The following is a 27711-nucleotide window of genomic DNA, read 5'->3' as shown; positions in this document are numbered from 1 at the left end:
ATTCTTCTCCATATTTGGTATCACAGATCTACGATCCTTCACTAAATTTCTTAATATCATTATGCGGGAATAATCCCTTTATCCTTTTCGATTCGGGATATGCCAACAAGTATGATCCAGGATTTGGTATATTTACAATAACATATGGTCCGGTATAAATAAGATTCCATTTCTTTATGTTCTTCATCAGTTCGAGGAATGGATGTGTCGCCTCAATAAAACCTTTTCTCCAAGATGAAACGTCTGAATCCGGTGAATCCGTTTATCATATGTCAATTTCCGTTGTATTGCCTTTTTAGTTAAATTGACAAGTGCGAGTCGAATCTTTTCCTCCCATTTTAAATTCTGGTCTTCATACTTTTCTTACGTTGCCTCCAGGTTTTGGAACGACTAAGAGCGGAGAACAATATGGACTAGTTGATGGCTCAATCAAGTTCCATTCTAACATTCTATTTATCTCCCTTTGAACAGATTGTTTTAAACGCCAGGGGATCGGGTAGTGCGTGTAACAGTAAGTCTGATGTGGCTTCACTTGTAGGTGACAAATATACCCTTTAATAATTCCTGGTTTCTCATCAAAAATCTCTTCATATGCCTCTAACAAATAATGAAGCTGCTGCCTTTGTTCTCCGGTAAGCTGATTTGATTCACTAGCTTTTATCATTGTTGTTTGGTTAAAGTCCTCCTGTTGTATCAAATCCTTTGAAAGCTCCGTCCAACGACCGTTTGTAGTGTCAATTAATTGAATTATGGCACCGCGACAATATTTCTCATGCATTGTTTCCTTTCTATTTAAATCCAGTGCTATCTCTTCTCCATTTAATCTAAATTTAACTATTCCTTCCAAAAAATCTATCTGACAATCGTATTCCTGCATACTCCCAATACCGAGAATACAGTCCACTAATAACTTCTCCACTACAAGGAACGTGCATTTTATTGCTACATTTCCCATTTTCATCTCTAATTGTGTTTGTATTTTGACATTGGGAGAGCGTGCTCCAACAGCTCCGATGATTTTGCAGTTCTGTACTGGCAAAATTGGTACCTTCTTCTTCCTAATAATTCTCCGAAAAAGAGCGCCTGAGATGACATTGGCGGAAGCGGCGGTGTCTAATATCACATTCGTTGGAACTTCCTCTATTTCAACACATACTTCCGATACCGGAACACTCGATCTGTCATTATGACACGTTATTAAATCCTTTGTTAACTCTTCAGTCAACAGCTCACCATCATTATATCTTAACAATTGTAATTTTACTGTTTCGCCCCTAACAGATCCCCTGACCGCTCCTCTGGGGCACGATGCGGTCATGTTCAGTTTGACTGATTATTGGTCCGATTGGTATTTATCTCTTCAGCTACTTCAGTGATTATCGGTTGTTGTGGTGAATTCTGACTATGTTGTCTTGGTTGATTCGTGTAATTATTGTTGTTGTTTTGCTGGTGTTGGTAGAACTGTCCTGTGTTGCCATACATTGGATCATATCGATTAAAATTCCTACTGTTTCTAAAATAGCCCCTCGCTGCACCATTACCAAAGTTTCCATTATGGTAATAATTATTATTTGCATTTTGTCCATTTCTAAGTCTCCTCGGAGAGTGTAGTTGGTTATGATTATTGTTACTGCTACCATTACTGCCATTCCCATTCGAGTTGCAGCTCGGATTCGCTTCTGTTACTCCTCTTTGATATGACATTTCTCTTGCCCTTTTATTGTCCTCCTCAATTATATCAATATGATCAAGCGTAGTCATAAATGAGTCTATATCCTTATCATTTATATACAACAGCTGATTCCTTATACTGGTGGGTAGTCTGGACTTGAGTAGTCTAAGTATATCCGGCAAAGGAATCGGTACATCCCAATACAAAGATTTATTAATGTATTTCTCAAAATATCTCTTTAGAGATCCTCTAGAAAATGAGAAAGGCTCAGGATATAATACTTCCTGCCTAAGTCTTTCTTGTATTCCAGCAGACCAATATTTTGCTAGAAAAGCCTGCTCAAATTCTTTGTAACATTTACAAGAACATGTTTGTTCGGATGCCCACAATGCTCCTGTTCCTTGTATATATCCAGATACAAAACTAATCTTTTGCCATTCTGTCCAAGATCGTGGAAATAGACCTCTGAAACTTCGAATAAAGACTACAGGATGAACATTCTTTTTGTCAGGGTTAAAGATTTGAAATTGTCTCTGTTTAATCATCTTCTCCTCAACGGTACTACGATTCCAAAAATCATCCTGTTCGTACTTTTCCCTGTGGCTATCCGTTATATCGAATCTTACTTGTGACCTTCCAGTTCTGTCTACATCGGATCTTGACGTGGACGGAATGTCACGCACAGATTGAGAGTTTTGTTTCCTACTTCTCGGTGTTTCTAAATCCTCCTGCGAGAGGTTTAGTGATCTTTCGATATTTTCTTTCCAACGCGAGAAATCTTCGCCAAGTTGTTCTCGAACTTCCTTTAACCCTTTGTTAAAAAAATTATCCTCGGAACTCTCTGAAATGGACTGTAAAGCTACTTTCACAGTTTCTTCTATGGTTTCCGAAGGAGAATTTTGCCGCTCTAATGTCATTTCTGAAAACTTTCCCGCAAGTACATTCATTCTATGTTCCACTGTCTCCTGTTTTTCCTTCACTTCGTCAAATTGCTTCTTTAGATTATCTTGGGATTCTGTTATTTCTGGTATCATAGCTACGGAACACTGTATGTCCTCTTGAGCTTGTATTACTTGAGGAAACAGTTCTACTTGTTTTTGTATCGTGTCAATTTTGACGGATACATATTCGATTAGTTCCGCTTTTAATTTGCTATTGTTTTCTTGGCATTGTCGGCGGACCTGCTCAATTCGAGCAATAAGATTCTGTTCGGTCCTTGCTGCCTGTTCTTTTATTTCCTGTGTCTGGGTATTTAATCTCTGATCTAATTCGGTAAAGGTTGCTCTTAACTGATTTTGTAATTCTGTTTGATTTTCGGCTAGTTGATTTTTGAATTCATTTTGTATAACGGATAAGTCTCGTTTCACCTCCGCTTGGCCTTCGGCTAATAGAGACAACTGTTGCATAATAACAACTAATGTGTCAACAACAGTCTGATCAGCTGTTGTATGAATGTTTTCTGAACCAGCGGGATTATTTATATTGCTACCGCTAGCCACAACAGTCTCAGAATTGTTATCCGTGGCCTCTGCTCCTGCGCAAACAGCTGAAGGCTGTTGCACGTCTCGTTGCTGATTCAATGACATTTTAAATGCTGCTCTAGTCAATACCATTAAATAACTGTCAATATCAGGTTCCAGTCACTAAATACAGTTTCAAATTTACTGTCGTAGACACACTTAACTTTCAAATTACTTCACAGATGGTATAAAGTTCAATGTCCAGATACGAAAATCACACAATATACAGTTCTACAATCTAACTACTATCTGGAAAAAAGTTCTTTCTAAATTGATTTCAAACTATTTTAACTACAGGGTAAAAAAAATTAGATTTCTCTGGCCTTGTTCTGTAGTCTCGGTGTTGTCCAATAGTTGAAATCGTTTCTTGGTATCAGCAACCTTTTACTATGGGCACCGAATCTCTCTTCAGATTAGTTACCTCTCGTTCTCGTTGGTTTTCATGAAACAAAAAAATACATATATTATATAACAATCCAAGAGAGTCCTGTCACACTGGCGCCACTGTAATTTTTCCTCCTCATATCTTTCCTTTTCTACGTGATTATGTAGCTCTAAATTCGTTCGAGCAATCAATCATTCATGATAGGAAACACGGTCATAGCTCAGTCACTCAAAATGATTCTGAAATTTTACTTGTTAGAATGAAATCAGGCGATGATTCTTCTTCTCTGCAGGCTCGTGCTTTGCGGCAGTCTGCTAATCTGCACAAATAAAATGCCTCGTAATTTTGGGAGCGTTGTATAATCAGTCGGGAAACCTCAGATCAAGCGGATATTTGGCTTTGATGAAGTTTAACCTTCCGAAGAAGCAATGGAGCTCTTGGATTATTAAGTGCAGGTTCGTATCCAGTCTTTCGGAAGTCCCTTCTGATTAACAACTACGCAATATATCGATAAATATCATTAATTCTCAAATTTAAAATACACACCATTTACTTGAAGGAGCCATCTATATATATTTCCATTTAATCGTACAGTTCATATCAGTTATCTTCTGTAATAAATCTCAATAATCAGATTACAGTTCTTCCAAACCAAGCACAGGCTAATCGGCACGAAGACAATCTCGGAAGCTCCCTTTCTTTTTTTCTAACAACCACCAGAGAGAGTACTACAAAGAATACTTATGCGCTCATGGCATAGCTATTGTATGAACTACTTTTCGCATGGATTCTGCGAGTATGAAGATAGAAAATTAGTAAACGTCATTCAAGGGTAAATTTGTATCAGAATAATTCATCGAATATAAAGAGATATTACAACAGAAAGGAGCAGATCTGCGATGTTAACGGATGCGGTTTCTCCTGCAGAGAGCGGGGCCGTCACACGCCCACGACGAAGAAGTAAATTCGGTTGGCTAATGTGCCGTTCTAGCAAAAATGTAAATCCTATTCGATCTGAGCCGCAGAGGAATGGCGGCGAAGGTGTCGTCACTAGCGGTCGGGTAATACGAGCTGCGTAAAGAAATGAGCTGACGTTCGCACACTTAACAGTGGAAGGGTAAAGCAAACCAAATATACTTCCAAAGGCTTTCTTGTTCGATAATGGTGCAAGACAAGCAACAGGGACGGTATTCTGGAGATACCAATGGAAATGGTAACATTCAAACGGCGATCGGCCTCAGAAGGAAGAAAGGACTGCGTAATGTTCCGTGGACTCGAATTCGCTAGACGACGGACCTTAAAGACAGCTCCGACCTCTGTTATTTTAGAATTAGAGACTTTTTCAGTTTGCCAGAGACATAGTTACAGGTTCTAATTGATGTTACCGTCTTCGTCACCTTGCCCATGTAAGTTCCTTATCAAAGGTTCGACAGCTCATCATCGTGACGAATGTGTATCTTTCATTACAGAGCATGAGAACAACTGCTTCGATGGTGGCAGGCTCTGTGATGGAAGACAGGAATTAACCAAACTCTTTCCCAATTACTAATAAGACATATTTTCATACGCATAGTTACTAAAACAGTGAATTTCCATCACTAACAATTACATTCATAGTACATTCGTTATATACAACAAAATATAGTTTCTCGGGACCTGTTGTCATCATATAACGCAAAACAAACGCACCATGCGTTATTGTCTGTAATTATCCTTTAGATGTTTAGCCCTTCTTACTTTCCATGAGTGAAGAAGATTTTATTAATGTTCAGATACACGCAGTTTGATATACCGGAAAGATATTCCGCCTTACGCAAGACACCGTTTGATTAGTTTTGTTTTACCAGAAAATGTTTCAGCACTTTATGGCTATCACCAGGCGGTTTTTGGTTGTCTTTCTGTTTAACATAACACTATCAATTATTTTGCGCTGGTAGTTTTACAGCATCAAAAATCATGACAAGCAGTAGAATATATGCTAGACACAAAATCACCAGCTCAAAATAACTCACAGTATCATATTCGATTGCAAGCGTAATTTAGGAATTTAGGCATTAGTAAGGAATGTGGGTCTTTTGACTATTCCCATTAATCTGGATAATCTGATTAGTTATCGACGGGAATGGTGTTTATGTCGGTTGTTCCAACAATTTTTTAATACTATTAATGACACGGCGACGTAACCACTAGAAGCAGAGTTTTTGGGGAGTAACAATATCCAGTCTCTCTCTCTCTCTCTTTTTTTTTTTTTTTTTTTTTTTTTTTTTTTTTTTTTTTTTTTTTTTTTGTCAAAGCGATCTGGTCGATTTCCATCCTTATCCTTCTCTAGTGCAAGCTAGTGCTCTGTCCGTAACAACCTCGTCACCGGCAGGATATTTCATAGCGGCAACACGCCAAATAAGAATGGTTAATTTGTTCACACCACGTTTCGGGATCCCCACTGCAGGAGTTGGGAATGCTGCCAGTAAGAAGCTGACCCTTTATTTTGGAAAGCAGAATTCAACTTATACGAAGATCAGTCCTTACATCCTTAGACAGATATCGTATGTATCATTATCAATGTAACGATGAAGAGAATTCACAGACGTTCTTACTAACGATCACGTATCACAGATATCGCAAAATATTTTCTATGGTTCAAATGGGTCTGAGCAGTATGGGACTTAACATCTGAGGTCATCAGTCCCCTAGAACGTAGAGCTACTTAAACCTGACTAACCTAAGGACATCACACACATCCATGCCCGAGGCAGGATTCGAACCTGCGACCGTAGCGGTCGCGCGGTTCTAGACTGAAGCCCCTAGAACCGCTCGGCCACACCAGCCGGCAATGTTTTGTATGTGGTGAGATGAAAGTCTTATACAGATTCGTGTGAACAAACACATGTTGCAATAAAAGCCCTCCGTTTCAAGATCTTGCTTCGTTTCAAGTTCTTGCTTCGTTTCAGGGCTAAATTACTTACTTTGAATCACCATAGTGAAAAATAAAATACGAGGGGCGTTCAATAGGTAATGCAACAGACTTTTTTCTCAGAATAGGTTAGTTTCATTCAAAATTCCAATACCCATCATATTCCCCACTGTCTCGGCTACAAAATTTTATTTTTCAACATAATATCTGTTCATTGCGAATGCCTCATGCCACCTTACTGGGAGGACTGCATACCCACATGGTAAAACTCTACTGGTCGACGTCGGAACCAACGTCTTGCTGCATCAGTAACCTCCCCATCATGCACATACTGCTTCCCGCGGAGTGCATCCTTCATTGGAAGGTGCGAGATCCGTGTTAAAGGCTGAATGAGGAAGAACGGTGCAATGAAGTTTTGTGAACTCCTCTCGGCTGCATAGACTGGTATGAGGCCTAGCCTTTTCGTGGAATAGGAGAAGATAGTTTTCATCAGCTCGAATGAAGGTGTCTGCACGTTCCATTATTGCAGGAGTCACAGCTGTGTGCCGCCGGGCGGCAGTTTTGCGTGATGTTGTTGCGATGATGACAGACACCTTGCCCCAAGACTCGCCGTGGTTTTGTTCACAGCCAGGTCTCAATAAACATTCTGCAAGCGCCTACGAATGTCTGCGATGCTCGGTTTTCCCCACAAAAGAAACTCACAGACAGTTCTGCGCTTAGAACGCTCCTCTGTTACAAATGCCTATTTGAAGGCTACGTATATTGTCACCACCTATCGGAGCTTCATGTAATTTTAGGGATGGAGCCGAAATATTCCACGATATCCCCAACAAATATTCAATTTTTTCAGCCGAAACTGGCCGATAAAAGAAAGCTGTTGCGTTAATTATTGAACGCCGTCTGTAGCTACGGAATTAACTGGAATAAAGCATAAAAATCGCAAAAATGAAACGAACGCAGTCGTATTCGTTCTCGATTCTACGTCCCGGCAGGGGAGCGCGCCAGCTGCAGCGTGTTTTGGTAAAATACGAGAATCGGAGGAAACTGTGGCGACTCGCGGCTTCCTGGGCGGCGTCTTTGAGGGCGGAGCTGAAGGCGGCCACCTGTTGTTGCGGATGTCCCTGCCTCTGCCGCTGCCGCAACAAGTCGCTCCGCAACAAGTCTGCCCGCTGCTGAGCGCGCAGTGCTCGCGTCTCTCTAGGAGCGACTTTTGTTAGGTCTTGCTTCGTGATTTCGGTTCACCGATCGAAAATACGCACTGTGAACAACCTCTCTGTGCAGCATGTCACATTTAATCCCGACTGCAAAGCTTGTTCCACGACAGCTCAAACATCAGGTTCTCCCCTCCGACACTTACCATTACGAAATTCTAATGGCTTTTCTACATACTCGGATGCATCTGCCCACAACTACACCATATTCTACATATTGGTGATTTTCCTTGTGTCTGCCGAGCATCATTCGTCGGCCTTAAAAAATGGTTCAAATGGCTCTGAGCACTTAACTTCTGACGTCACCAGTCCCCTAGAACTTAGAACTACTTAAACCTAACTAACCTACGGATATCACACACATCCATGCCCGAGGCAGGATTCGGACCTGCGACCGCGGGGGTCGCACGTTTCCAGAGTGAAGCGCCTAGAACCGCTCGGCCACTCCGGCCGACGTCGGCCTTAAACATTGGTTTGTTTATTGTAGTGACGTTGCTTGTCACCAACTCTAAAGTTGGTTTGTAACGCTTCCCCATTCTTGTAGCTCGTCAGCTACCGTCTTCATTTCAGCATTTCAGCAAACACTGTATTTGATGTTGCCAGGATGTGTGCCTTAAAGAACGTTGAAAGATAGTACTCGTTTAATGTCTTAATGCGTGACTAGGGCCTCTCGTCGGGTAGACCTTTCTCTGGCTGTAAGTCTTTCGATTTGACGAATGCCTTAATGTAATCTAGCAAAATTAACCAGAAGATGTGATTTATTATCGTGAAACCGATTGTACCTTCACACCACAATAAATGAGAAATAGCAGCTACAAGCGGACTTTACAATTTTTTTAGAAGAGTTTATCACAAGCTTTTAAAAGACCTTTAACTACATATAGACTAAGCTGGGGTTATATGTTCGTTTAAGCATAACTGCTGAATCCTAGCACATCGCCAGTCTGCCGTATTTCCTCGTATCTAGCTAGACCTGACCCTAGGATTTCTTCTTCCACCGCCACCATTATCAGCCACGACTTATGCAGTAATACGTGCTAACGATTTTCTTTCCGTTTCATTATGTTCTATGTTATTCCTTCTCGTTGACTAGTTGCATCACCCCTTCATCCCTTACTCGATCAGTCCAAATAACCTTCAACAGTGTCGTTTCTAATCGTTTCATTTCTGTCTTCCCCACTACAAAATTGTGCTCTGAACACAGGTTTTCATTAAATTTTTCCTGGTCTCGTGATTTATAATTTTGGATACTAGTAGTTTCTTTTTCCAGAAAGCTCCTTTGCCGGATGCAGTCCCTGTGCTTCGTGTGCATTGTCCATCCAGAATGTTCCGAGACTGACGTTATTCAAACCGTATAAACGACAACGGCGCAATTTTTATCCATAATGTATAAGCGACAACAGTGCAGTAACTACGGTGGCAGCTTCAACTAACAACTTTAAACAACTGATGTGCGTTCGACCATACAGTGTGAGCAGGCAGTTTCAACTTGTGAATGTGCGCCCATAGTCAGTCATCGTTATGTCACAAATCAGAATGAGCAACATCTCTAAATCAAGGGTTCAAGGCATCCTCAAGAATGTCTTGCAGAAGAGGACAGTGTGTCAAGTTTTGTTCCGCACACATTGATTCCTGAACAAAAAAGACTTCTGGGCGCTTGTTGGGACTTGATTGCAATGAAAACGCCGACAATTCTTCTCTGGAAAAACTCATCACGGGTGACGAGACTTGGTGTTATCAATATGAACCTACCACAAAATGACAGGAAAGCGCAGAAATTCATTTCAAGGGTCGACGCTTTGATGATATAACAGACAATCAAGCCAATATGAAAGTTCAATTCGTTGGAATCAGGTGGGGGAGGAGCTGGGGGAACTATGTAGAACACCTGGAGTATTAAAACCACCATTTTAACTTTTCACCATTTATTATCAAACTAGCCTCGAAACTTTTTTAGACAGACGGCATATGCCAAATGTATAAGCGAATTTTATCAAAATCTATGCATTAAGTATAAAACATTACTGGTTTCCTTTCCACACCAAGAAAAACCTAGAGTTTGATGCTGATTGGTTTGTGGGGCGCTCAACTACGTGGTCATCAGCGCCTGTGAAAAGTCCCAGTTTTTACAAAGTCCATTTTTTTCACAATCCAATCTAGTCATTGTCACAAATGAAGACGATGATGAAATGATGAGAACAACACACCCAGTCCCCGGGCAGGGAAAATCCCGAACCCAGCTAGGAATCCAAACTCAGAGTGTTTTATATAAGACTGTCGTTACGAAAAAAATCCTTTTCGTAGCTATGCATGACACTCTATGGAAAAATGGAGTTCTCGCGTGTGCCTCACATGAGCAATGTTCCCGAAACAATGCAACAGACCATCTTTTGAAGAACTAAGTATTTTCAGTTCTGGGCTTGAATTGTAGTTCGTCACGAAAAATTTGTACGTATTGCGGCGAAATTCCATTTATATTTAAGGGATTGAAAAGATCTTACTAAAAAGAAAGTAAGTTTCTTATTCCCAAACCTTCAGATGTCAGACACTCTGATCGGTACAAAACGTTGTAAGTCTATAGACTAGCAACCAAAAGACCGATTTAGTTTGTGTTTTGTGCTGTCTGAGAGAAAGACACCTTCTCTTTAGAAATGCAGAGGAGGAGGACTCCATCCTAGGGCTGATGACAGATGCCGGGCCTGGACTTAAAACTCTTCACCTGTTCACTGTAGCCATCCTATGCAACTGGGTTTCAGAACGATGGTAAGCGTGAGATGCATCTGTATGTATCACGACGAAGGGACCGCGAAGTCGTTTGTTTTGAGTTAGAGTTTTGCTTTTCGAAATTAATTTACACAGCCAGCTACTTGAATTCCACATGCACTTAGGCAAGGGAGCTGGTGTGTATATGCACTTTTCTGGTTTTTTTCTTTAATTTGCTGACTAATTCAGTATATGAACATAGCTAATTGTATCATTTCATTTCCAATTCCAACCTATTGTGGCAAGGGATTATCGCGTATCTTTTATAATTCATTTGAACCTTTGTACGCTTTATAAGTATTTTTTCCGTATTCAATGACAGAATCAAGTTAATGTGTCTTAGTAATAGACAGGATTTCAATGCGAACTTTGGTTTCATTTTACATTTATGTGTGTTATGGTACCCATATTTCATGTTTAACTGAACTACCCCTGCTTAATTTCAGATGAATAATGTTTCCGTTGAGTGACTTTTTCATAATATACTCCAAGAAAAATAAACTGACGCACCACGAAGGAACTGGTCGGTAGATGTGGCGTACATGTACAGGCAAACAATTGATTACAGTTTCAGTACAATTCGATGATTTATTCGATAGAAGGAGATTCACAAACTGAGCAAGTCAATAACGCGTTGGTCCATCTCTGGCCCTTATTCAAGCAGTTATTCGGCTTGGCATTGATTGATTTTCTAGATGTCCTCCTGGAGGATATCGTGCCAAATTCTGTCCAAGTGGCGCATTAGGTCGTCAAAATACCGAGCTGACTGGAAGGCCCTGCCCATAAGGCTCCAAACATTCTCATTTGCGAGAGATCTACCTAGCTTGCTGGCCGATGCACGGTTTGTCAGTCACGAAGATAAGCACTGGAAATTCTCGCCGTGTATGGGCCAGCATTATCTTGCTGAAATGTAAGCCCACGATGGCTTTCCATGAAAGGCAACAAAACGGGGCGCAGAATATTGTCAACGCACCACTGTGCCGTAAGGGAGCCGCGGATGACAACCAAAGGGATGCTGCTGTGAAATGAAATGGCATCACCCCTGGCAGTCGGGCTGCATGGCGGGCGACAGTCAGGTCACCGGGGCTCAGTTCGGAGTGGAACTCATCGCTGAAGAGAGTTCTACTTCGTCAAAGAGATTCAAGGCTGAAGACGTGTCTGGAGACGCCGTAGACAACGGTGGGATACCAACTTCGTTGTCGCCCGCCATACGGCCCGACTATCTCGAGTGATGCCATTTCATTTCATAGCAGGTTCCCTTTCGTTTTCATCCGCGTCTCCCTTACGGCACAGTGGTGCGTTGACAATATATGCTCCCCGTGTTGTTGCCCTTCACGATAAGTCGTCCTGAGCTTTCATTTTAGCACTTTAATGCCCGCCCGCACACGGCTAGAATTTCTACTGCTTAACTTCCTGCTTACGAAACCCTATCTTGGCCTGCAAAGTCGCCGGATCTATCCTCAACTACCGAGCGAGGTGGCGCAGTGGTTAGCACACTGGACTCGCATTCGGGAGGACGAAGGTTCAATCCCGTCTCCGGCCATCCTGATTTAGGTTTTCCGTGATTTCCTTAAATCGCTTCAGGCAAATGCCGGGATGGTTCCTTTGAAAGGGCACGGCCGATTTCCTTCCCCATCCTTCGCTCACCCGAGCTTGCGCTCCGTCTCTAATGACCTCGTTGTCGACGGGACGTTAAACACTAATATCCTCCTCCTCCTCCTCCTCTATCCTCAACTGAAAACTATTGTAGTAATACGAGCAGGGGCCTCCATTCCGCTCGGGATTTTAACGATCCAACACGCCAATTGTACATAATTTAGCACGGTATCCCTTTACAGACGAATGGAAAATCTGGTGGAAGCAGACCTCGGGGAAGATTAGTTTGGATTTCGTAGAAATGTTGGAACACGCGGGGCTACACTGACCCTACGACTTATCTTAGACAACAGGTTAAGGTAAGGCAAACCGACGTTTCTAGCATTTGTAGAGTTAGAGAAAGCTTTCCATAATGTCGACTGACAAATTTTGAAGGTGGCACGGGTCAAATACAGGGAGCGGAAGGCTATTTACAATTTGAACAGAAACCAGATGGCAGTTATAAGAGTCGAGAGGCATGAAAGGGAAGCAGTGGTTGGGAAGGGAGTGAGACAGGGTTGTAGCCTCTCCACGATGTTATTCAATATGTATACTGAGCAAGCAGTAAAGGAAACAAAAGAAAAATTCGGAGTAGGTATTAAAATCCATGGACAATAAATAAAAACTTTGAGGTTCGCCGATGACATTGTAATTCTGTCAGAGGCAGCAAAGGACTTGGAAGAGCAGTTAACGGAATGGACAGTGTCTTGAAAGGAGGGTATAAGATGAACATCAACAAAAGCAAGACGAGGATAATGGAATGTAGTCGAATTAAGTCGGGTGATGCTGAGGGAATTCTATTAGGAAATGAGACACTTAAAGTAGTAAATGAGTTGTGCTATTTGGGGAGCAACATAGCTGATGATGGCCAAAGTAGAGAGAATATAAAATGTAGACTGGCTATGGCAAGGAAAGCGTTTCTGAAGAAGAGAAATTTGTTGACATCGAGTATAGATTTGTCAGGAAGTCCTTTCTGAAATTAGAATGGAGGGTCAAAATCGTAGAGGGAAACCAAGAGATGAATACACTAAGCAGATTCAGAAAGATGTGGGTTGCAATAGTTACTCGGAGATGAAAAAGCTTGCGCAGGGTAGAGTAGCATGGAGAGCTGCAACAAATCAGTCTCTGGATGGAGGACCACAACAAAAACATATCTCGGAGGATATCCAACAACACTATCAATAAATACCAAGCCGAAAAACTGCTTGAATGAGGGCCAGAGGTGGACCAACGAATTAGTAACTTGCTCAGTTTGTGACTGTTGAATAAATCATCCAATTTTTCTGAAAATATGTTCATCCCATTCGGATAATTCCTTCGTGCTGCGCTCTTTCTTTTTTCCCCTTTTTCTTAGAGCGCATTCCTCATGGTCTTATGGGGAGCTGTCTGTTCACTGTGTATGTCGCCGGGTTCAATCTCGTCAACATCTCAGAGGCATACTCAATGCTCAACCCTAGTAACATAAATCCAGTCTTCGTGTAGACGGCAGTTTTGCTACGCCTTTAGTTACCTGTGCTGCAGATTCTTGATGCTTTTGTTGTCGTCTGTGTCGACAGGCCAGGGCCGCGTGAACCAGCTGGGCGGCGTGTTCATCAACGGGCGGCCGCTGCCCAATCACATCCGTCTGAAGATCGTCGAGATGGCGGCGGCGGGCGTACGGCCGTGCGTCATCTCGCGGCAGCTGCGCGTGTCGCACGGCTGCGTCTCCAAGATCCTCAACCGCTACCAGGAGACCGGCTCCATCCGGCCCGGCGTCATCGGCGGCTCCAAGCCGCGCGTCGCCACCCCGGAGGTGGAGGCGCGCATCGAGCACTACCGCCGCGAGAACCCCGGCATCTTCAGCTGGGAGATCCGCGACAGGTGAGTCCACCTACTTGCCTTCCATATTCACTCCCACCGTCTCTGATATGGTTCAAATGTGTCAATCAATCCCTTCCTCATACAGTTTTGTGGGTTTGCTTTACCAGATTCGGCTAAGAATCTTTTTTCTGCCTTCATTTGCCCATATTTTCCATGACAGGGTAGAAGACCACGTTCGATACTTAATTTGTACACGAGGCTTCAATAAGTAATGCAGTACATTTTTTCTTGGACAGTTTTGATTGAAAAACCGCGGAATTTGTTGCGGAACATAGTGGAATATTCCCACTTTCACCCTTATAGTTTCATGAAGTTCCGACAGATGATGGAGCTATACGGAGCCTTCAAAAAGGTGTCTATAAATAACGTGTGTTCCAAACAGGACAGTAATAGGACTGTTATTGAGTTTCTGTTGGCGGAAAACTGTAGCATCGCAGATATTCATAGGCGCTTGCTGAATGTTTACGGAAACCTGACTTCGAACAAAAGCACGGTGAGTCATTGGGCGAGCCGTCTGTCAAGATCAGAAGGCCGCGTAAACTTGTCCGATCTCCCACGTGCCAGCCGACCGCACATGGCTGTGACTCCTGCAATCTTGGAACGTGTGGACGCTCTCATTCGAGGTAATCGACAGGCCAAACTCAAGACACCTCGCTCCTCAACTAGACGCCTCTGTCGGAAGTGCTGACAGACTCGCCCGCCATTTAGGATACTCAGAGGTGTGTGTTCGCTAGGTTCCTCGCTGAATAGTAGAAGATCATAAAGAGCGATGAAGGATCATCCAAGGAGTGGCTCATCACCACTTTTCCTCCTAAGAAAAAACTTATAGCCCTCAGCCGCTAAAGTCACAGCGAAGGCTCGCTAGGACTCTGAAGGGTTTATTCTTCTTATCGTCCTCTCTCAAGGTGCAACGACCAGCTCTGAAGTGTATTGTACTACCCTCTGGCAATTGAAGAAAAGTCTTCAGCGTGTCTGTCACCACAAAAATGCAAACGAACTTTTGCTTCTTCATGATAACATCAGAGAGTAGCTCACAAAACTTTATTGTACGGTTGTTCCTCATCTACCCTGCAACGTACATCTCGAACCTCCCGACTTCCATCTGTCTGACCCAATGAAGGATGCACTCCTTGGGAAGCTGTACGTGGATGATGGGGAGGCTATTGATGCAGCAGGACGGTGGTTACGACGGCGACCAGCAGAGTGGTCCTATGCAAGTATACGGGCCCTCCCAGTAATGTGGCGTAAGGTCGTAACACTGAACAGAGATTATGTTGGAAGATAGGGCCCCGTGGCGAAAAGAATAGGGAAGAACAATGTGTATTGGACTCCTGAATGAAACTACCTCCTTTCAGAAAAAAAGTGTTGCACTCCTTGTTGAACGCCCCCAATATTTTGTTTATTCTCACCTCAAATACAACCGATACTCAGCACATGTACCTATAACCACCTGTTCCAAATATGAATGATCGCTCATTCCGAATGAATGTGAGTAATTACAAAAGCACGCAGCTGGGCAAATTCAAGTGGAAGTTCTTGTTTCAGCTTTGCTGTAGCAGCCTTGAATAGCACTTGAATGTAATCTATGACGACAGTCTGTCGGTGTACTTCGTCGCCATGCTCGATTCCGCGCCCCTAGCCACGCAACCACGCGCTTGGTCCTTTCGCATCGAAGCGTAGTGATGAGCCTTCAAAATTTCAGCCGTTGAATGGAGTGGAAAATTTTAGGCGTAAAGAACCAGACGTCATCTCTCCTGTTACTGGTAAAATTACGTTAGTGATAGATCAGTGCGCTCCCACCAAGTCTATTCACTCTCTGTGTGTAGTTAAGATTTTGCACAGAATGAACCAGGGCATGGAGCAGCATCAGTGGCGGCTCCGTGATCAAGTAGGTATAGCCTGTTGTTTCTGGCCCCACGTGAAGGGTGATTTACTTTTTATTTTTATTTATCTATTTTTTTTAACGAGAGTTTGTCCGATTTCGGTTTAGGATTATCTATAAAGAGCAAACTCAGTCGTTATGAGCAGTACAGAATTCTTGTAAGTGATGATTCTAGTGCTGATTTACGTAAATTCAGATGGAACCAAATTTGTTTCTAAATTGGTCACCATTACCTTCACTTACCTTGCGCCCAGTCAACTTTCATTATTCTTTTCAATCTGAATCACGGGGCGTATTTGACAATTCAGTTTTTAATGTAAACTGGCGATCCTCGCTTCTGCTTACTCTGTGAGTTCGAGTCTTCGTTTATGAGCAATTGCACGCCCATGTTGCAATCCTTAATGCACCCAGTCCGTGCTGAAAAAAGATTATTAGCACGTTATCACCGTTTGCTTGGGTGGAACCAAAGAATTAGTATTTTTATTTGCGTTCCAAGTAAGTACAGTTTCGGGAGTACGCCCTACCTCTTAAATAAATGCTCATAATGCAGCTACTTAGTCTGTTAAACTTCGCCATAACGTGCATACCAGCGCATCTTTTCTCCTCCTGTAACCTCCGACCTCTTGAACACTATGAGGGATAATTACTTGAAATGTTAGTTGAAGTGTATCCCTGATCGGCGGATCTGTAGTTCACTACTCAAATTTGCACTGCACATGTTTCTCCTTGGGATAGAGACTAGGACTAATGCTCTGTTAATATTCATAGAAACGATTTGGCACTCACGCCCAGGTACATAATGTTAAATCACTGTATTTGTGCAACAGATAACTATCAGTTACAGGAAAGCACTCCTACGACAAAACAGAATGGAGGGACTATTTTTATGACTACCTGTCGCTGTCTTGTTATTTATTTATACCAACCCTGTATGAGGCAGCTACCGTCCTGTAGTTTTACGAAATCGCTGCAGCGCGTTGCGAATGTGTGACTTGGAAACAAACACCCGCTACTATGCTCTCTGTCCTGATCGGGCCTAAGGTACCTAATCCATTTCTCTTATTATCGTCTGTGTTCGAGGTTGTTCACACGATTAGAAGGGAGTAGATTCGAAGTAATAGTAGATGAAGGACAGAAGCGGGTACCACAACTCTATTGAAAATATAATTCGACTAAAGACTATTTTAAACACATACGATCTGAACATAAAGGACTACAATTACATCAATAATAGTCTCAAGGTGAAGAGGCTCTGAAATCTATGGGAAAAGTGCCTGGTTTCAAGACAATGATTGCAGGTCCGGAAGCCAAAGCTCGGTCTGTCAAGAAAATGTACACCAACTTACACAGGGCAGAAATAAAAGACTTAAATGAAGGCGACCGAGAGAGATGGATCCGGTCTAATGATGGCACACGGTATTAGAACGAGACAGATTACCTTACGCCGGCATCGAATCGTCGGTGCAAAGAATATATCGCAAAACGGAAACATTATCTCCACGTGCGAAGAATATACAGGGTGAAAAGTATTTAAACCGACAAACTCTGGGAGGTTGTAGGGGACATCAAAACAAATATTTTTCCCTAATGTCATTTTTCCCTATGAGGATTACTTAAACCGGTGGAGGCCGTACTACGCTCTTCAGTTGTTAGAGGCCATATTACGATCTTCAGTTGTTAGAGCGCGTATTACGCTCTTCAGTTGTAGGCAACTGCTGCCCACCAGTGTAGTAATGCATTGGCTCTGTTTAGTAATGGAGCAATACACCTGGAGTAAGTACACTGATATGGTTGTTGCATACTACGTAGCGCACCACAACGGACGAGCTACACAGCGGGTTTATCAACAACAATATCCTAATCGCCGTATCCCACATCATACGACCATTGCTGCTGTGTACCAACGTCTGCGTGAGACCAGGTCATTTAGCAGATTACCTGGACAGGGACGCCGTCGCACGGTAAGAACGCTGCAATTTGAGGAAGCTGTCTTGCAGCATGTGGAGCGGGGTCCTTCAATCAGCACTCTTGCAATTGCACGTAACATGTAGACGAATCAGACGAATGTAAGAACAGTCCCTCGAGAGTAATTACGTCCATTTCACTTACAGCGTGATCACAACCTGGAACCAGTTGATTATCCACCCAGAGCACAGTTTTTGCATTGGTACCTGGAACAGTGTGAAATGCATCCTACATTTCCATCCTCTGTGTTGTTTACCGATGAAGCAACGTTCGGGCGTGATGGAGTCTTCAACATGCACAATTCGCATGTTTGGAGTGAGGATAACCCACATGCCGCAGTTACTAGCGCTCATCAAGTGCGGTTCTTCGTTAATGTGTGGGCGGTGTTGTTGGGGACTGTTTAATTGGGCCGTATCTGCTACCCAGGCAATTAAATGGTAGGCACTATTACAATTTTATCGATAGAGCATTGCCGCAATTGCTGGAAGACGTCCCGCTCCCTACAAGACAACGCATGTGGTTCCAACATGACAGGGCGCCGGCACATTTCAGTCGTCGTGTGCGTCGATTCCTGGACCGACGGTTCCCAGAAACGTGGATTGGCCGAAGTGGTCCTGTACCCTGGCCGGCTCGATCCCAGGATATGTCCCCTCTGGATTTTTTTTGTATGGGGAGAGATACGCAACCTTGTTTACGCAACTCCTGTCGCACCACTAGAGGATCTGGTTGCCCGGATAGTAGCAGCAGCAGGAACAATTCAGGATACTTCTGGGGTTTTTTCCCGTGTCAGACAGAACATGATCCAACGGTGTAACCTTTATTTACGTGTCAATGGAGGCATTTTTGAAAATCTACTGTAATTGAAATTGGGTTGTGTTAATGTGTTGTCTCTTGGTCATAAAAAATGGAAAAGTATTTGTTGGTTTAATTAATTTGTCGCCAGAGAAATCTTCCTCTACCGGTTTAAATACTCCTCATAGGAAAAAAAGACATTAGGGAAAAATATTTGTTTTGATGTCCCCTACATCCTCCCAGAGTTTGTCTGTTTAAGGGGCTCCGGAAAGGCTCAAAATCATGAAAAGTTCAATTTTTACTTTTTTGCGTTTTCTGAATCTGCAGACTATTACCTTTTAATATATATATAATTTATTCAATTCCGAAGACTACAACTATTTTTAAATTTTTTTTTAAATGTGTTCTACATGGGCGTGACCCACTGTGGCGCTGTTAAACTGCTGTCAAATGGTGTTATTATTAACGTCCGTGTTCATCAGGTACATTTTAGTGATGTGAGATAAAGTATGTGTTGTGGCTAACCTGTGATGGTTCAATATATATCGCTGGTGTGATTGTCGATTGTTTCATGTTTATTTACTCTGTCGTTATCTCGAAAATATTCGTAATTAATTCTGTTTCTTGAGTCTCTGTTTTGTTGAAGTATAATAATGAGTAAAAGCAAAGTTATTAGAAATCCTCTAAAGGCTTTTAAGAAAAGGAGAAATGTTGGAAAGCCAAAGGTATGTGTTATTACTGTAAACAATAAAGACGATAACCAAGTGAGTGAACCTAACCTCTCGAGTACACCTGCCCATAGCAGTCAAAGTGGGAAAGAAAATACTTCACAGAAGAAGCTTGGTTCAATGAGTGAAAACTATGAATGTTTTATGGGCGAATCGGATGTGAATGAAATATTTGATATGTCGGTTCTCAAAGGAATTTTCTCAAACTGTGTAAGATGTATTCATTGTAGTGAAGTTGGTCTGGAACCCTCCATAATAAAGCACGTAGGACTTGCTAGTGAAATGCAACTGAAATGTGATAAGTGTTCATACATGACCACCTTTTGGAACAGTGTTGCAGTGACTGCAACTGAAGAAAATGGTAGCAAAATCTACGAACACAACAACGAGCGATGATTGCTTTAGACAAGGAACGCCTTCGGGCTGCAGACAGGGCTGTAAAGAGTCTAGAAATACAAGCAAGAGTAAACAGGAGGAGGAACAAGAGGAAGCTGGAGGAAGAGTTTGCAGAGGATGAAGATAATCCATCCTATGGACCTGGAATGCACTAAAAAGTTAATCCAATCTTTGTCGCTCGAGTCCCAAAACTTTTATTTTCTCATACTAATTACATGTTTTCTAAGGATCTTCCAAACATATTTGTTTCAAACTTTCAGTAAATGTAACACAGTACCTTCTGCATAATTTAACACAGCCTTTTTCCAAAAAACTGTATATTTTTGAATATATAAATAAAAAATAGCAAAAAAATGTTGTGAATTTTCATTACAATTGAAAAAAAATCATCTTTAATAACTGAACTAAAATTTTGTAAAATCCCTGTGTGAAGTTGTAGCCCATACTCCAATAAATAATCTGTAAAAAGTTCAACTTCCTACCTCAAATACTTTGTGAGGAAAGATGTAATTTATAAGCGTTATTTTAACATTGCAAGTATAGGGCGTTCCGGAGCCCCTTAAATACTTTTCACCCTGTATATCGCCCGCATCTCGTGGTCGTGCGGTAGCGTTCTCGCTTCCACGCCCGGGATCCCGGGTTCGATTCCCGGCGGGGTCAGGGATTTTTCTCTGCCTCGTGATGGCTGGGTGTTGTGTGCTGTCCTTAGGTTAGTTAGGTTTAAGTAGTTCTAAGTTCTAGGGGACTGATGACCATAGATGTTAAGTCCCATAGTGCTCAGAGCCATTTTTTTGAACCCTGTATATCATAACAACATTACTATTCCGGAATAAATTTTAAAGATTTGTGGGTGTCTTTGTTTGAGCTACTGAAAACAACGTTGGAATAAGTATTTCAGTACGTTTATTCCAACGCATGTATTCAGCAATTCGAAGTTTTAAAGTATGAATCAGACTGGCGAAAAACCGGTTACCTGTTAAGTCTTTATGTCATTGATTACATTTTTGTTAGAGGGAAATTGCCACAGAGCAGGTAGCCGGCAGGAGTGCGCTGGGTGGTGAGCGTGTCGTGTGTTGCAGGCTGATCAAGGACGGGCTGTGCGACCGCAGCACGGCGCCCTCGGTGAGCGCCATCTCGCGGCTGCTCAGGGGCCGCGACGGACACGACGACGGCAAGCTGCCCGACGGTGAGTGCCTGCTGCCGGCGACCGCCTCTAGCTTCTATCTCTAGCCGAGAGGCAGGGTTGGCCTGTCTCGCCACAGCTGCCATTCTGGAGCGCACAGGTCTTAGAACGCTACTTGTAGTTTTCTGGGTTACGTACTTATCAATATTACTGTGTATTAATTTGCACGATCAGTCATCTTAATCAATTTTACTGTGTTTTAATTTACACGATCAGTCATCTTAGTTTCTTCGTTTTATTGCTTACCTAAATGAAAGAAAAAAGGCTGATCTCATGAACAGGAGAAGGCACTAGGATCGTAGCACAGACTGCAAAGTATGCTGCTATATTCATAATACATGTATTTTCTTTAGTATATCGTCAAAAGGATCCGAAAATCCCTGTCTACTGCAGAACTGACCACTACATGACACGAGAAGAAGACTCGGCAGTATAAATGGAGGCGTGGAGTCTTGTGTTGTCCCTTTATCTCCTCTACACTGCTGATTAGCTCAAACCACCTCCTCCAGTTCACCTCCATCAATTTGCTAATGACACCGCTTTCCTCGTCCTCTGCCCTACACCCCAGAAATCCCAACAATACCTCCAAATCCATCTCAATTAGTTTACGTCCTGGTCTAACCAATGGCTCCGTAAGTCCAATCCCTCCAAAACTCTGGCAGTAATTATAGGACTAACAACCCGCACCTTCCTCCTCCATGACTTCTATCTTACCATTTACGATCGTCCTATTCAATTAACTGACACACTAAAATATTGTGGACTTACCATCAACCGGAAACTAAAGTGGAAACCTAACCTAATAACCATCCAACAAAGCCCACAATAGACTAAAACTAATAACACTCGGAACTTCGGTATCACTCCCCTCAACTATTCTCCACCCCTACGACGCCCTGGTCTGACCCATCCTCCGCAAACACCCTGGTCTGACCCATCTTTCGCTATGCACATATTGCACGGGTCTCCGTCGCACCACAGTTATATAAGTCCCTCCAAATCTTCCAACGTCACGCACTCCATCTCGCTTTCCCCATCCGTTTAACTTCCCCCACATGGATCCTCTACCATCTCACCAAATTCCCACTCCCAACTCATCCACATCGAATACCTCTGCATCTCCTATACTATCCGCAAACTAGCTTCCAATAAGCCTACTGTCTCCCCTCTGTTCACCTGCCCTGGTGCGTTACCACGCCTTTACGAACACATCCCACGGTCCCTACACCTATACACACTCCATATCCTATCCCAACGCAACTTCAACCAACTCCCTCTTCCAGACAAATGCGATCCACCCCAGTAGTTATCCCTTCTACCAACTTTAACTCTTCCCCCTGACCCAGTCCCACTCCACATCAGAGATCCTCTCTTCTTTACCCTCTCCATTCATCCCAACTCCTTTCCTCTTTAACTACTATCCTACCCACAAACCACACTACTCCTCATCGTCGGTCTCTCCCACAGTCTGTCTTCTCATTGCCCACCTCAACTCCTATCTTATTACTCACACCCTTCAACCCTATGGGATACATTCTCCCCTCCTACAACACTTCTCACCCAGTGCAGGTCCCCATTTGAAGTGAAAGCGCAGCGCTTTTTCATAGAATATCACCAATCACCACGTAGCGCCGGCCGATGTGGCCGTGCAGTTCTAGGCGCTCCAGTCTGGAACCGCGTGACCGCTACGGTTGCAGGTTCGAATCCTGCCTGGAGCATGGATGTGTGTGATGTCCTTAGGTTAGTTAAGTTTAAGTAGTTCTAAGTTCTAGGGGACTGATGACCACAGATGTTAAGTCCCATAGTGCTCAGAGCCATTTGAACCATTTCACCACGTAGCAACTCCGTATTTAAATTGTATATATTATTCATATAATTAGCTGTTCGTCTTTAATTTTTTAATCTAAAAACGAGAAACAGTCCTCCTATTTTTTTTCTCATCTTTGTTATATTTTTTGAGAATGCTCTTGGCTGAAGAGCGGAGCGTTGTACCGCAGACAGCCTCACTCCCTCTCCCCACGCACATATTGGGGAGGGGGATGAAATAACAACAAAGAAAAAACTTATCAGTAGAGAATTAGTAACAGCACGGTGGGTCAGCCAGCAGAGCTCACTGAATTCGAAAGTAGGTTAATCATTTGATGTCACCAATGTAAACAAATCCACTAGGGACACTGCAATCCTGATGAAGCTGCCCCCTGCGAGTTTTGGGATGTGATTATAATATGGAAATGCGGAGGAAGAACAGCTAAACAAAGTTCAGGCAGACCTCATGTACTGGCAAACAGAAAAAGGCGGGCATCGCGGGGGATGGTTGTAAAATATTGCATGGGATCAGCGGAAGGGATCACTTTGAGTTACAAAGTCCTTCCAGCAGTCCAGGTAGCTCAACGACTATGCATAGGGAGTTAAAAAGCATAGGGTACAATGGTCGAGCAGCTCCTCATAGGTCACACATTGTGTAGCAGTCGGTGTTGAGCGACACTTGAACTGGGGTAAAGAGCGACGACACTGGGTGCTGGATGAAGGCCAACGGACTGATTTTGAGTGATGAATCACGTAGTCCCATGTGACAATCCGATAGAAGGCTTTTGGGTTTGGCGAATGCCTGAGAACCTTACCTGCAGTCATGTGTGGTGCCAATAGCGCTGGCCGGTCGCTGTGGCCGATCGGTTCTAGGCGCTTCAGTCCGGAACCGCGTGCCTGCTACGGTCGCAGGTTCGAATCCTGCCTTGGGCATGGATGCTTGTGATGTCCTTAGGTTGGTTAGGTTTAAGTAGTTTCTAAGTCTAGGGGATTGATGACCTCAGATGTTAAGTCCCACAGAACCATTTTGAACCATTTTTGACCCAATAGTGAAGTGTTACAATGTGGGGTGTTTTTCGTGGTTATGGTGTAGCCCCTTTATTGCGCTTAAGAAAACGCTAAATATGAAAGAATATAAATATGTTTTACGGCACCCGTACTGTGTGCAGTAGTACCGTCTGCTGCACTGTCATTTAAGTGCACACATTTGCATTTTTCATTTGTTCAGAGCAGGATCTGCCATTCGAAACCCAGCCTGTTCTTTTCTTAATCAACAGTCTGGCGCTTCTTGTAACCATTTTAAAAGAACGAGGCCAATACTTTGCGTACCACCGAGAGAAGATCAACACCTGTCCAATCAGTGCATGCAGTCTGTTCCATTTCTTCAGTACTTTATCAATGTCGTCACCCCACGAGTCTTCTGGAACTTGCCTTGTGTGCCATCTGGTACTGTATAGTTTAATAGGGTAATGAATTAAGTCTGGAGTTCCATATTTCAAAATTACATAATGGATATTTTCGGTATCCATGCTGATTGTGTACCAATGCCTTAATGACTCTACATCACTCCAATTCGTGTGTCACATCCGTGCCATTCTCTTCTCTATTTTATTACAACACAAAACGAGGTGCTCTTTTTTGAACTTTTTCGATGTTCTGCGTTGATCCTACATGACGCGGATCCCACGCCGCTCAGCAGTACTCCAGAAGAGGGGGACACGCTTCGTATAGGCAGTCTCTTTAATAGACCCGTCTAATTTTCTAAGTGTTCTGCCAATAAATCGTAGTGTTTGGTTTGCTTTACCCACAATTTAAGTTATTCGTAATTGTAAGTCCTTAGTATTTATTTCAGTTTGAAATCATTAGGTTTGTGTGATTTATCGTGTAACCGAAATTCAGAGGATTCCCTTTAATATTCACGTGGATAATGACTTCATACTTCGTATTATTAAGAGTCAATTGCTACTTTTCGCGCCATACCTATGTCTTGCCTAAATTGTTTTGCAATTTGTTTTTATCGTCTGCTGACTTTATAAGACGGATCTCTTCTGAATAGCACGTTGGAAGGCATCCAAGACATGCTCAATAACGTTCATGTCTGGGGGGTTTGATGACCAGTGGAAATGTTAAACTCAGAAGAGTGTTTCTGGAGCCACTCTGTAGCAGTTCTGGACGTGTGGTGTGCCACCTTGTCCTGCTGGAATTGCCCAAGTCCGTCGGAATGCACGATGGATACGAATGGCTCTGAGCACTGTGGGACTTAACAGCTGTGGTCATCAGTCCCCTAGAACTTAGAACTACTTAAACCTAACTAACCTAAGGACATCACACACATCCATGCCCGAGGCAGGATTCGAACCTGCGACCGTAGCAGTCGCGCGGTTCCGGACTGCGCGCCTAGAACCGCGAGACCACCGCGGCCGGCTATGGATGGATATGAATGAATGCAGATGATCAGACAGGAAGCTTACGTGTCACCTGTCAGAGCCGTGTCTAGAGGTTTCAAGGGTCTCATATCACTCAAACAGCACACGCCCACACCATTACAAAGCCTCCACCAGCTCCAACAGTCCCCTGCTGACATTCATGATCCATGGATTCATGAGGTTCTCTGCATACCCTCTCACTACAACTTGAAACGAGACTCGTCCGACCAGGCAACATGTTTCCAGCCATCAACAGCCCAACGTCGGTGCTGACGAGCCCAGGCGACGTGTAAAGCTTTGTGTCGTTCAGTCATCAAGGGCACACGAGTGGACGTTCGGCTCCGAAAGCCCATATCGATGATCTTTCGTTGAATGGTTCACACGGTGACATTTCTTTATAGCCCAACACTGAAATCTGCAGCAGTTTGCGGAAGGGTTGCACTTCTGTCTCGTTGAACGACTCCCTTCAATCGTCGTTGGTCCCGTTCTTGCAGGATCTTTTCCCGGCTGGAGCGATGTCGGAGATTTGAGTTTTTACCGGTTTTCTGATATTCACGGTAGACTTGTGAAATGGTCGCAAGGGAAAATCCCCACCTCAGAGATGCTGTGTCCCATCGCTCGTGTGCCGACTCTAACACCACGTTCAAATTCACTTAAATCTTGATAGCCTGCCATTGCAGCAGCAGTAACCGATCTAACAACTGCGCCAGACACTTGTTGTCTTATAGGCATTTCCGACCACGGCGCAGTATTCTGTCTGTTTATATATCTTTATATTTTAACACGTATGCCTATACCAGTTTCTTTGGCGCTTCGGTGTAACTTACTAACGTGGGCAGTTGTTCTTGTTTGGAATTCTGGAATATTTACTTCGTCTTCTTCGTTTAGCTATAGGTGAGGCTTTGTTTTGTCAAAGAAACATTTTCTTTCGTAGGGGACGTGTTATCCACTTCCTCGAGCGACCTCGTATATCTTACTGATTCCTGTTTTTCGGGTGCAGCGGTTAAGGTCGGGCTACACGAAGTGTGTGTAAACATAGACGTGAGGCAGTTGTCGGCGGACGACAGCTGCGGAACAGTCTCGCCGTAATGGGGCGCGGCTGCGGGCTGTGCGCTCGGCTGCCAGCCTGCGCAGCCGTGACGGCGCCGCCGCCGGGGCGCCCGGCGTCTCGCCGAGTCGCCCACCTGTCGAAACCGCCGGCCTGCATCAGGCTCCCTGCAGTCCTCGAACAGCGCTGCTTGCTAGACTCGTGCGTCACCCGCCCAAAATACACCTTCAGTCGCATTAATGTGACCATTAATGTGTTTGCCGTCAGCGTGCAATAACCACTCGCAGACGGAAGGTGGCAGCACTAGCAGTGGAAAATATATAAAGCATGTCGAGAGGAGGGTGACGCAGAAAGCAGTGCAGTCGTTGTAAATGCGGAAACTGAATAATTTATCTGACGTCCAATAGGGCACATCATTGGCTTTCGGGCCAAGGGTGGAAGCATTTCCAAAACGGCTAAGTTTGTAAACTGTTCTCGTACCGCCGTGGTTGAAGTACACCGTGCATGGCAAAATGGCGCTATCCGAAACCGGCGCCGGTAGAACTGTGGTGCACTGTGGAGCATAGATGACACAAGTGTACGACGGCTGTGGGGAAGCGTACGGGCGAATAGACGTGCAACCGTTGAGCAACAGACCAGATAAACCAAGGGGCTACCGACAGTGTGTCCTCAACGACCTTTCACTGAACGCTGCTGCGTATGGACATCCACCGCAGGTTGCTGGTTCATGCACTTAAGCTGACTGCTGTTCGTAGGCAACGAAGGCCGGAAACTGTACCACAATTGCACGTGCACTGAGTGGCAGCAGGTAACCTTTTCAGATGAACCACGTTTCTCCCCTACCAGACAGGTGGCCTTTGACGTTTACGCAACAATCACTGGAGAGGTCTATGTCGGAGGGGAGAGCGTTATGGTCTGGGGAATATTTTCGTGGCGTTCTCTGAGTGATCTCGTTAATGTGGAAGGCACAATTGATCAACACAGATATGAATCTATCCTTGGGCACCATAGACGACGGCATCTACCAGCACAATGCAGCCTGTCACACAGCGTCTGTGGGACTACCCACGGATCGGGCTGTTCGCGCCTTGGATTTTCAGTCGCGTAACCTTGCGCAGCTGCTCACGGCGCTGGACTCGGCTTGCCTCCACATCCCTGTCAGTATCTTCCAGAACCTGACTGATTCTCTTCCTGCATATCCGCGCTGCAGAAGGTGGTTATTCTGGATTTTGACAGGTGGTCGCATTAATCTAACTAGACAGTGTACATTTACACACATAACAATGGCGATGGTGCAAAATATAAGTCTATGATTCTCTTCTTTTCCGCCTAGTAAGACCGTAAAAGAACTAAGACACTGGGCTGCATTTTCAGTGTTCGTCTTCTACCAATGGCAAAAAAAAAGCGACTCTACGCTAGCATAGACGAATTCTCGTCGTGAGCAGTGGGCCATTCCATCCTTTTGTTCTCGAGGGTCGGCCGCCTTGGTTGATTGTCGCTTATCGACCTGCACATTACGAGCATTCTC

The 27711-nt window shown here is 43.7% G+C and overlaps 1 protein-coding gene across 1 annotated transcript in view; it reads left to right on the top strand.

Annotated features, from left to right (window-relative positions):
- Positions 1-27711, top strand: part of LOC126474633 (protein gooseberry-neuro-like) — a 199536-nt gene that overhangs the window by 51767 nt on the left and 120058 nt on the right. The window contains exons 2-3 of the mRNA XM_050102111.1: positions 13654-13957; positions 20800-20906. Of these exons, the coding sequence (XP_049958068.1) occupies positions 13654-13957; positions 20800-20906 (411 nt within the window). The remainder of the gene's footprint in view (positions 1-13653; positions 13958-20799; positions 20907-27711) is intronic.

The sequence above is a fragment of the Schistocerca serialis genome, chromosome 4, assembly GCF_023864345.2.
Source record: "Schistocerca serialis cubense isolate TAMUIC-IGC-003099 chromosome 4, iqSchSeri2.2, whole genome shotgun sequence".
Classification (NCBI taxonomy): Eukaryota; Metazoa; Arthropoda; class Insecta; order Orthoptera; family Acrididae; genus Schistocerca; species Schistocerca serialis.
Note: the sequence above shows the minus strand (reverse complement) of the source record. Positions and strands in the feature narration are given on the sequence as shown.